The sequence below is a fragment of the Opisthocomus hoazin genome, chromosome 1, assembly GCF_030867145.1.
Source record: "Opisthocomus hoazin isolate bOpiHoa1 chromosome 1, bOpiHoa1.hap1, whole genome shotgun sequence".
NCBI classification, from domain to species: Eukaryota; Metazoa; Chordata; class Aves; order Opisthocomiformes; family Opisthocomidae; genus Opisthocomus; species Opisthocomus hoazin.
The window spans coordinates 108,219,516-108,231,066 of NC_134414.1; the positions used below are offsets into that span (position 1 = coordinate 108,219,516).

At 43.8% G+C, this 11,551-nt stretch overlaps 1 protein-coding gene across 2 annotated transcripts in view; it reads left to right on the plus strand.

Moving 5' to 3' along the window:
- GART (phosphoribosylglycinamide formyltransferase, phosphoribosylglycinamide synthetase, phosphoribosylaminoimidazole synthetase) overlaps window positions 1-9,274 on the plus strand; it is a 41,455-nt gene extending 32,181 nt beyond the window's left edge. For both annotated transcript variants that reach the window (XM_075432560.1, XM_075432552.1), the window contains exons 18-22: window positions 279-410; window positions 1,036-1,166; window positions 2,716-2,857; window positions 5,902-6,017; window positions 7,548-9,274. In XM_075432560.1, coding sequence (XP_075288675.1) covers window positions 279-410; window positions 1,036-1,166; window positions 2,716-2,857; window positions 5,902-6,017; window positions 7,548-7,730 — 704 coding nt within the window. In that variant the 3' untranslated portion in view covers window positions 7,731-9,274. The remainder of the gene's footprint in view (window positions 1-278; window positions 411-1,035; window positions 1,167-2,715; window positions 2,858-5,901; window positions 6,018-7,547) is intronic.
- The last annotated feature ends 2,277 nt before the right edge of the window (window positions 9,275-11,551 follow it).

An 11,551-nucleotide genomic window follows, 5' to 3' on the forward strand; every position in this document is an offset into this window, starting at 1 on the left:
ATTCCTTAGCTGGTAAGTCTCCGTGGAGGTTAGGTGAAAATCTCTTAATTGGCACCTCCATGTCTTTTTTGCACCGGCTATTAGAATGACAGTCCTCACAACTTCAGTCTTCGTTCACACATGTGCTTAGCCATGTCAGATGTCACCAGAGCTATAAATAAATAATGAGAAGTAAAGCAGTGCCACTAATCTCTTTTCATGTGTACTTTTCTTCTTTCTATGCGTGTCCCTTTATTTATCTGATGTTGTTTTGGTTTTTTTTTCTGGTATGTGTTCAGGCTCTGCCCATGTTAAAGTCCATAATCTGCTTCAAGCCTTGCAAGCAAATAGGTCACTGACTGTGCACAGCCATATCCAAGGCAAAATCCAGACAAACAAAGTGAAGGTTGCTGTCCTTATCTCTGGAACAGGTGAGAGTTTATATTCTTTACTACAGAGTAGAACAGGCTATTGAAAAAGGAACTTCAGTCCAGATTCAAAATCTGTTCACGTTGTTGCAGTTCTCCATGCAGACTCTGATAGGCTTCTAAGAAGCTTTCAGTAACAGGCAGAATAGATTTTGCCCTGGATTAATTTCGTTCACAAACAGAATGATCCTTAACCTCTGTTGCAAACTGACTATGAATTGCATCTGTGCACATTTTATCTGCAAATTTCTGCATGTCTCTAGGTTTGAGCAACCTCAGCGTTGCACTGTAAGGACAGTGGTATTATTTCACAAATAGATTAGAAATTCTTCTTGCCGTAGAGGCGCTCCGTAAGGTTTCCAGTATTCTCACTTGCTAAGAAGTAGACCATCATTCCAATTCCATAAATTACAGTTTACAAATTTAATTGCTAGTAAAAGTCCTGTAGCCTCCAGCTGTCAAGAGTCGGTTCCCAGTAAGATGAATTAAAAAAGGATTATTGTTAAATCAGTGTTTTTTGGGTTGGGTCTCTCTCACATTGCTGCTTATTTAAAACCTCTTCTAGCTGATAACTATATTTATTCTCCGAGAACAACTTGATATGCATGAATTATTTTTTCACTCATAGGCACAAACCTGGAAGCCCTCATAAACAGCACAAAGAAGCCAACCAGTTTTGCACAAATAGTTCTTGTTGTTTCTAACAAAGCTGGTGTGGAGGGGTTAAAGAAAGCTGAAAGAGCTGGTATTCCTACAAGGGTAAGTATTTCTCATCTTTTTAAAATTAGGCATTGTTATCTCTGACTATAGCAGGAAAGTGCTGTGAGGTAAGAAGTTTTACCAAGGTAAGAGATAGTTTGATAGGAAGCCTTAGCTTTTCTCTTTTGGTCTGTCAGGAGCTTGTGCCCTTGGGCAAGCTTCCTAACACGGGAAGCAAAATACTTCCATTTCTTCTCCTCAGAGATGCTGCCAGCAATCCTCATGGCTTTGGGAATAGTCATTGTATTAAACCAGCGCAAAACTTTCAGTTACGGTTTACACTTTTCCCCTTATTTAACTGTAGTGCATTTACACTAAAGTAACAAGCTATTTTATTTGAATTTAATTTTAAAATTACATGCTAACCAGACACTCTAGTTCATTTGAATGAAATAGAGAGGTCAAATTCAGTGGGATATTCCGCTGCCTCCCTGGGCGTTGCTTCAGGCTCTCCAGAATTCATTGGAAGCCAACTGCATCTCCCTTAGAGTCGCTGGATCCAGTGCTGCATTGCTCTGCGCTTTGTGCAGTTGGTTGTATTACAGATGTGAAATGCTACTGTTCTCTCTTAGGAGCATTTTATGGGCACTTTTCGCTGATGACTACAGACATAGGGAAGATTTGGGCCCAACAGAAGCTTTGTCATTAACTTTAACAGCAGCAGGATCTGACTGTTAGCGCTGCTGTCTCTTATTTGGGAGTACATGAAGATCACAGGTGAAATATGTCCATGGCATGCAGGGGAAGAATAAACACATAATGAGGGAAAAAACGTATTCTGGGAGAGGTGATGGTCTGAGTGGTTAAGATGGAGAGTGAGTGAGTGGTGAAACGGCGGCACGGAGGGGTACGTGCCACGCCAGTTGCTCCCAGCAGAGTTCAGCCCAGTGCTGAGCTGGGCTCTATTTCTAGAGCCCTCTGCCACCATGTCAGCTAACCAGTTCTGGTTTTTCAAAACTACCGTGATAAATCTGGGAGGGATTAACAGGTACTTTTATTTAAAAGGCTATGGATGTTTTAGGTTATGTAGCACTGCCTTCTTGCTGCTTAAATTAGGGGATGTATCCTGCATGGAAAATACAGAATTTAAGGACATTGACCTTACGCAGTAGGGGCTGTTTTATAAGTCTGTGATTAGCCTTTGTTTCAAGGTTTTGTGATACAATTTTCAGCAAGGCTCAATGGCTTAGAACTATCAGAGGCCTTAAATTAAGTGAAATCATTGTAAGACTTTAGGTTGTCTTAATGACCTACGTTTGTAGGTTGTTAAATTGTGTGAAAATGCTGGGGCCTACAGCTGTGAGCGTAATAAAACAAAGCTCATGTTTATTCTGATGATTGCTCTGTGTGAATAGGAATAAAGACTGCATGTTTGTCTGTTAGCTACGTGTGTTTTTGAACTTTTCTTCTTGCTGTGGATGTGCGCCCAACTCCAGCCACACGTGGAGATTTACTTGGTTTTTGTTTGTTACTCCAGGATACCATTTCATTATGCTCTTAGGGCTTTTAACATCGTGTCATTATTTCTTTGTCTTCTGGGTTATCACAGGTTATTGACCATAAATTGTATGAAAGTCGCACTGAATTTGACAGTGCAGTTGACAAAGTCCTTGAAGAATTCTCAGTTGAACTGATCTGTCTGGCTGGATTTATGCGAATACTGTCAGGTCCTTTCGTCAAAAAATGGGAAGGTAAGCACAGCATAGTAGTGTATGCATTTAAAAAAAAGGTAATTTTATAGCTCATCCTCAGGAAAGAGAAAATGGGAAAAATATAGAAAAGGGACCATATTAATACTGGGTTTGCAAGGAACTAGACTCTTCTCATCTTGTAAGGAAAAGGATGAGGAAGAGAAAGGCAGTATTTTTCCCCTTCCCCCTGTCATTTCCACAGAGGTTTAAGGAAGCCAAGGGCAAATGCAGATCTTGCAGTCTCTGATTTATTAGAAAATATTTTAAAATAAGGCTGTGAAGACTTTAGACCTCTGCAAACATGAGGTGCAGGGCAAATTGTTGCCTAAGCAGTAGGTGTTGGCTGGGGAGAGATGAGCATCCAGCCAGTGAGAATTCCTTTCCCTAACAGATGAGCTGCTTTGGCTGTGTGTAAAACTGCAAGATGCAGTTCTTGTTAGCAAGAGCTTGCCAGTCTTCTGGTCAGACATCCCAGGAGCTGGCAGAACGCAGGGGCGGCACATTTCATGGGCAGATTCAGCTCTTGTTTGTCCCAAGTGTTCAGTGTCTCCATTCTGGTCATCTTTTACAATTTTTCCACATCTTTGTTAGAGGCTGATAACACCTCTGCCTGCTTCAGTGGCTGCTCTCCCTCCCCTAGTTGTTACACTCCTCTTCTTATCTCTTTCTGTTTCTTTTAGGGAGTCCTGAGTCGCACAGAGGCAGCTGCTCTTCTTGCTGTTTGCTCTGCTTTGGCTTCAGTCACTAGTTCTTGCTCATGCCAGTTACAGGCTGGTCAACCTATACATTGCAGCTTTCCGAAAGGGCAGCCAGTATGGTTCACGTGGGGACTTCTGTGTCGCCCTGGGTGTGTCTGCGACACGGACCTTTTACACCTGAACTACTTTTCAAACCTCTGTTTAAAGTCAGTGGAGCCAACCAGGCGTTCCCAGGAGGCAATCCATTTTATGCTAAAGTCAGTCAGGTGAATTGCTTTTGTTTCTCTCCATTCGTTACAGAGTCCAGAAGCCGAAGATGTAAATGTCTGTGCTGTAGACAGCTGTAGTTAGGAGAGAGTAATCCCTCATTATGAGAGAGGTGTTTTGAGTAGAGTATCTGTGTAGAGGATGGAAAAGAACTTTCTCTAATGCAGAAATCTTGTGTGAATAAAGGATGTTTAGTTCCCTCTGACTTAGGGACAGAGCACTTCCAGCTCTGAGGATCGCCTTGCACAGTGCAGCATTTGTGTTAGACGTATGACTGGCCTGAGAGCAAAAGAAAAGACTTTAGTACAGGACAGCTAACTCATTTTTTAAATGTCCAGCTCTAAATTGAGCTTGAAAACAGATACCTGCCTGAGCTCTGAGCAAGAATATCCTTCAGCTAGGTCTTAGATGTGAGCTCAAACATTCAGTTCAGCTCAGGGATCTGTGCCAGCAAACAGGAGCCTGTCGTAAAACTCTGACCCGGCCATGCCTAGGCGCTGGCTACCCTAAATTATCCATGAGTAATCAACTCTTGTTGCTGCTTTCTTAAGAGCTGTTCATTTTCCTTTCTCGTGCAGTCCCAGGGACACAGAGTGTGAAGTTAGTTGTGAAACTCTTTCATGCTCGATGGCCCTGAAATGTTAATTTTGATGTTAAAGGACAGACTAAAAATCAAAACAAAACGATCCCAAGCAAACAGGAAACCGCTTTCCTTTAGAGTAGTTTCTGACAGTGCTGTCAGACAGGAGTGCAGAGCGTTGTTCTCAGCTCACTCTCCCCAATACATTTTTGCTCAAGCAGCAGGCAGGGCGATGCCGATGCTTAAAAAGGGATATTTCTGAGATACAAACTACGCTTGAGCTATGGTTGAAGAGCTGTCGATACGTTCGCCTCTTGAAGTTGCACAGGTCAGCATCTGCATGAGCTATTGCAGTGAGAGTGCAAGTCTCGTATCGGGCCGCCAGAAATGGCCTTCACTTCACATTACAAAATCATAAGCCTCTATTTCAGTACACTGCTGCCTGCGCCAGCATATGTCAGCCCAGCCCCGCTGCTTGGCATTTCGGTGGTGTTCGGTGCGTGCGGGTGACATACAGCCTTCCGAAACAGGAGGCATGCAGAGATGGCATGGGCATAGCATACCGTGATATAAATAGCATCAATGGCCACTTTTTTTTTATCCTGTAAGGGTTTGTACTGAATCTAAGAGAAGACCTGGGGCTGTCAAGCACCTTTTGACTTCCCTCTGGTCCAGAGTGGGCGAGAGGGGTTGTCACAGACATACTAGGAGCAGACAGGGGAAGTCTGCCGGAAGAAAGGTGGTTTTCTCATGGTTTAACCTTCACATTGCTGTAGCGGTGAGCCCCTGCGGTCACAGGCAACCACCCTCCTCTGCTTTACAGCTAGGTAGGAACTCAGGCGTGTGCTTTCTCTTTTAAGGGAAACGTGAGGTACAGGCTTCCCAGGGTTGTAACCACGGTCACACCTAGTTGAGCGTTAGAGGTTACCTTGGCGATTTGAGGACCCCCAGTCAACTGTCCGTGTGGAAAGTGGTGGTGGTAGACAGGTGCTTGTCGGAAGGGCAGAGAGAAGGGCTCCTGTATGAGCAGCTGTTGTCTTCTGTTAAGCCAAAACAGGTGTGGAGGAAAAGTCCAGGCTAAAGAATTTTTGATGTGTCACGGGGGGCCCGTTACGTCGTTGGAAACTGCGCCGAGCTTCTTCTAGGTGCTGAGTTTCTAAGAAGGAGGATTGTGCTTGTGATCAAAGAAGAGACGAACACAATGCTGAGCGAAAGGACAGCTACATCGAAGAACGAATCATGATTAGTCACTGGAGATACATGCTTTAGCCATGCAATTAATTGTAACTGACTGCTGTCTTTGGTTTTTCTGAAATAGTCAAGACTTTCTGCAGTGCTTTGGGCTGGTTATCTGTCAGTAGCATCAAAAAACAAGCACATACGAAATCATGAAAAATCTTCTTCACAAATGTATTTTGCTCCTCTGTTGATAGTGGTACTTTGAACGCTCTGTTAAGGCCAAATGCTAAAAGACAATGACCTCACTTACAATTTTCCAGGAAAAATACTGAACATCCACCCGTCTCTACTGCCTTCTTTCAAGGGAGCAAATGCCCACAAATTGGTGTTACAAGCTGGAGTCCGAGTCACAGGCTGTACTGTACACTTTGTAGCTGTAAGTACTGCTTTGCCTCTGCTTTATAACTGACCAGTCGTAAGATTTTCACCTCCGAGCTTGCTTGGAACACCCTTATACCATCACGTTTGATTACCTTTTCTCCTCCTTTTTCATTCATGACATTATGAAACAATATAGTGCTTTAGTTTGCTGTCTGTGGAGAAGGAACTGGAAATGAATAGTCTACACAGGAGTTTAAACTTTACCACAGAATCACAGAATGGTGGGGTTGGAAGGGACCTCTGTGGGTCATCTAGTCCAACCCCCCTGCCGAAGCAGGGTCACCTACAGCAGGCTGTACAGGACCGCGTCCAGGCGGGTCTTGAATATCTCCAGAGAAGGAGACTCCACAACCTCCCTGGGCAGCCTGTTCCAGTGCTGTTACCAAAGTTAACTTCTTCCCGAAGCATCGCACTGCTGCCTTCCACCAGTTGCAGTGGGGGTACTAGTTCATCTATGGCCTTGGCTAGCCCAGAATCTTTATTACTACACAGCACCAACTTGTTAGATTTTATTGTACAGCCTTCCTTATTTGTTGTTTTCAAGAAAAAGAAAAAAAAAACCAAAACAAAAAAGCTCAACCCAGTGGAAATGGCACGAGAAGCTTAGGTTTCTTAAGAAGTAATCCAATGTTTGTGGGAACAGAGAAAACCAACAATTTGTGTTAGTCAGAAACTAAGAAAACAAAACTCAGAGATCTCTCAACTTGAGAGGTGCTGATAGAAGGGATCGTAAGAAACGTGAAACTATAACAAAGTAGCTTTAATGATATTTTCTAGTTGTTAGTAGTTTTTGTTATTGAGTCTTTAACTCCGGCTTTTCGCGGTATCAGTGCACGTTATTATCAGCTCAGGGAGCATTTTTTCCATCTTGTTCAGTTCTCAGCGTTGGCAATAACTAGTCTTCCCTCCGCTGCTGCATTTTTCAGATTATCCTCCCTTTTTCCACTGCTTCTGAAATCTGTTCTCATGATTTTTGGTTTCTCTTGGAAAAAGAGACAGAAACTATTTTTCCAGATAGATAGAAGGAAAAAATGCATTCCTTTCTCCATGATATGACTTTGGGTTTGTTCTCTATGTGTACTGAGAAACAGCAACTGAACAGCAGGGATCTGCCTCATTAACACGCAGCAGAAAGATCTGCTGGGTCCTCTAGTCCGGCTCTGTGCCAAGGCTTGGCTAATCCTCTCTTCTGAATTGAAATGTCACCATTTTGTCCAGTTTAGCCTATCATGCCCCCAGTTAACATGGCTTTTGTTGTTTCCTGCAGCAGAAATGTTACTCGCTGGTGTTCTGCCTGCCTCCTCTTTTTCTGTGAACCCTGTGCTTCTGTTCGCTCCTCGCAGGCCAGCCTGCGTGCCAGCGTCTTCTCTGCGTTCCTCACGTTTGCCCAGAACTCAGGTTTCCTGTAATAACGTAACGACGAGCAGATCCCCGAGGCAGCTGGATTGCATTCGTTGTCGTACAGCTGGGCCCCCCTCTCTCTCCTCTCTCATCCGTAGGGATTTTCTGGCTGTTGCTTTTGCAGGAGGAAGTTGACGCTGGAGCGATCATTTTCCAAGAGGCGGTTCCAGTTAAGATCGGTGACACGGTGGAGACCCTGTCCGAAAGGGTGAAGGAGGCCGAGCACCGAGCCTTCCCGGCTGCCCTGCAGCTTGTCGCCAGCGGGGCCATACAGGTCGGGGAAGCTGGGAAGATCTACTGGAAGTAGGGGCAGCACGTCTGCAAGGGTCCTCAGAGGGGACGTCTGGGCTGCCTGAACTGATCAGTACAGAGGTCACAGCCTGCTAACACCCACACTGTGTTCTCTTCACAAAGTGTTTTCCACATGGAGTTTACCGTGTCATGTTCTCGCTCAAATGGTTAAAGATGCGAAGGAAAATCCAGAGAAAGCCGCAAATGGGAATATTAAGGCAGGGGGCTGTTCTCCGTAGTTTCAGCAATGGCTTCGTTACCTGCTTCCTAATTATAATCACTTCCTTGGCTAACATTTCGGTTCTCAATTGGTTTCTAAACAAACAAAAAAAATGCAGTTGAGTACAGAGAGATCTGAGAATCTCCAAGACTGGCTGAGGAGTGTCAGTATTCCTCTCTAACAGACCGTACAGGCTGTAACAAGGGATTCTCTTGTCATGTCTGTGAAGTGCTTGGGAGGAAAAGTACTGGAACCAGTTCAATGGAAGAGACAGCTAAAGGCAGAAAACCTTACTCGTAAAAATCGCTAGCCAATACAAGAAAAACTGGCCTCCCAAAACACTACCTACTCTTGCTGATAATGAAATGGATTTTTTTTCTGTATAGTTTCTGTGTTCATGTTGGTAGATCTTGTCTGGCCCAGATTCTGCACATATCCTGTCATTTCAAATATTGAACCTGCTCTCAATCAGATGCTAAATAGAATTAAATATCTGCTGACCATTTGTCTTCAAGCATCCCCATGTGAATGCACGTCATATGAATTCCCTTCAAATATTTTTTTTCTTTTATTGTATGAGCAGAAAGGGAGTTAGGACTAAATACAAAATGTGCTCTTGGCGTGCAAGACATTCTTCAGAAATTCTGCTGAAGTGCCTTTATTCTTTGGAACAGTATCTGCACCTGCAATACTACTGATGGAAACCCAGTAAATAGAATTCTGAAAACAATAACGGTTTTTTGCACAGCTGAACTCTTGTGAAAAAGCGCATGGTTGTCTTTTAATATTTTAGCATAGTTGTGAAAACATTTTGATGGATTTAGTGAAATAATGAATTTTCCCCCATACAAACCAGGTGCATCTGACCAAAGCTGATTATGTATGTTTTGGAGCTCCCCTTTAATACAGAGAAAGCTGATTTGTATTCTGTGCGCTGATGTCCTTATGGTACTTCGGTGTTGCAGTAATTTTAATTTGGATTTGAAATAAAGTCTAATAAAGTTAAAAAATTAAATATAAAAATCTTTCCTTGGAATTCCTTTACCAGAGATATAAGCTGGAGGAGGAGCTTGTGAAACGGAATCTAACTTCATCTACAGTACAGCAACTGTGAATCAGTTTGTGAGGTTACAGACATGTTAGTAATGATTCGCCAAGTGTGGTGACCTTACTGTTTCAGTGGCCAGATGGTCCCTGATGAAGAAAGTTGCTGACAAAACATTCCCGTCATCATCTGTCGCTGAGGATAAAGCTCAAGCAAATACAGGGGGAAATGACCAAATTTAATGGTCAAATTCAATTTGCTTGTAAAGAGCCAAGAATAAAAGCTAAAAGTCTTCCTCCCGGCGTTTTTCTTTAGAAACGGGCCCTCCCACCGAAGGGCCTCCCCCGCAGGCAAGCTGCCCGCCAAGGCTTGAAATCCAGCCTGCCTCGGTGGGAATGCAAAAGATGCGGGGAGCGTCCAGCTCTGGCAGGGCTTCAGCCTGCACGAGTTCAGCGCCTTCGCCATGACACAGCAAACCTTTCACAAGTCAAAAGAAACTGTAATTAAATTAACTCACGCATTAGAACAAGTAAGATTCCTAGGGGTGAAATCACTACCTGTACAGTTAACAAATACAATGTTACTGATAAAAGCGGTTTGATCGCTGCCAGGACGGCCAACAGCGGAAGGCGCGGGCGCTCCAAATCCAATACCCCATTCCGCCACTGACAGATTGAGCAAGACGCAGGTGTTTTGCCACCTAAGACCCATCTGTAGTTCTGCAAATGCACAAAAAGAAATTTTACTGTGAACTGAACCTTAGACTGCTTTCCTTCAATTACCACTCTGTAAAAAGAATAAATAGATTAATAGCCGATCACCACACCCGATCTCAGAGGGATGCCAGGAACACCGATTAGAGCGAGCGGTTCGATACCATGGTGACAGTCCGGAGACCCAGCCGAGCACAATAACTAACACTCTGTTCTCTTTTAACATTTTATTTGTGAAGTTTGGAACATTCAGTCATGCATGCTATGCAATTCAAATAATACACAATGTGATGTTACTACACAGTTACAACAGACCGAAAGCAAACTAAGCAATGTGTTTATCATAAATATTATCTATATGTACCAAACATTCATTAATCTTGCCTTGTTACAGTTCTTCCAGCTTCTCCCAGATCATGAAAAAGATGTGTTGCAGTTGTTAGAATGTAAGAGACAAATACAGGAGGGCACTGAATTTTTCTCCCCTCCCTAACTACTGAAACACCACTAGCTACACATTAGGGGGGAAAAAAAAAAAAAGGAAAAATTTAGACTTTTTAACTCGAACTGACTCAGCCCGATACAGCCAAGAGCGAGATCCACAGTATGTCCCTTACTAGCACAGTACATCTCATACCAAAACAAGAACACGTTTTTTCACTGCACCTAATGGCTATTAGTGATCCTTCCTCTGGAAAATTCACCTCTGGCTACTTCGTTTTTAGTTTGGTCAAGTAGCTTCTTAGCTGGTTTTCTTCTTCTGATTTGTTACTTGCATGCAAGTCATTATTCTGGCAGACGACATAAAATAAGCTTCCCACAGAAGAAGGTTTTATTTAACAGCAGCGACTCTCTTGACCAAGCCAATGATTCAGTCAACAAAGAAAAATGAGATTTTCCTGCTACTGCAAGTGAGGCTGAGGATGTCTCGTTTTGCTTATTTCAAGGATGAAGGAAGAAAAAAATGCCAGAAATCTGGTGTTTCTAGTTGCTCAATCAAATTTTCATTCCTCAAGATCCAAATGTTTTAACATGAAATTCTGGGAATGTCGATGCGCCACCCCCTTTCAAGGAGCAGGGGAAGGTGTCTAGATGTATGTTCAGTATGCGCTCTTACACGGTATTGACAAATAAGCTGTGAAGGGGAGTTTGTTTCATTTTGGTTTACTTTCTAAAGGTTCCCTGCCTTTTTGGCCTTCGGATCTTCTGCGCAGCAGCTCACCAGCTTCTGGCTCCCACAACGGCGCCCGTGTTCACGTGCCCTCCTCTGCACCATGAGGTGCTCCCATGGTGGTGGGGTCACAAGGATTAGGTCCTTGTAGGCTCCCTCCTCCTCCTGCAGAACTGTGCATTCATCCCTAACGCTTCTTCACCCCCAAATCCACGCTGTGCCAGGCTGGGCCTCACTTCTGATCTGCCCTGCCATGTCTGGCCTCTTCCATCCAACAGGAGATGGTCACCCTCTTGCAGCAGCATGGTTCCTGTTCGCGGTGGCTTTGCGAAGCTCTTGGTGCTCTGCAATGCAATGCAGCCAACAAAAATTGATCTCTCAGTAGCATAAGTTTCCCTCTGAAGCACTAGACCATTTTCACAGCTTAAGCCCCTCTTTGATTTGTAACACAGCATCTCCTTTACAGATGAAAAAATGGAACAAAGACATTTAAAATCTGAAACGATCGCTCGGCTTCCACTGCCAATTTTGCAAAAGGAATGTAACTAAAGCTGCAAGCCAAGGGAAAAGGGTCGCAGCTCAGAGTGGAAACCTGTGACACTGATACACGTGCAGCCAAAGAGAAGCACACCGAGGGCAGGGAGCAGGAGGGAAAGATGAGCGGAGAGCAAGCCGCTCATTAACCTGG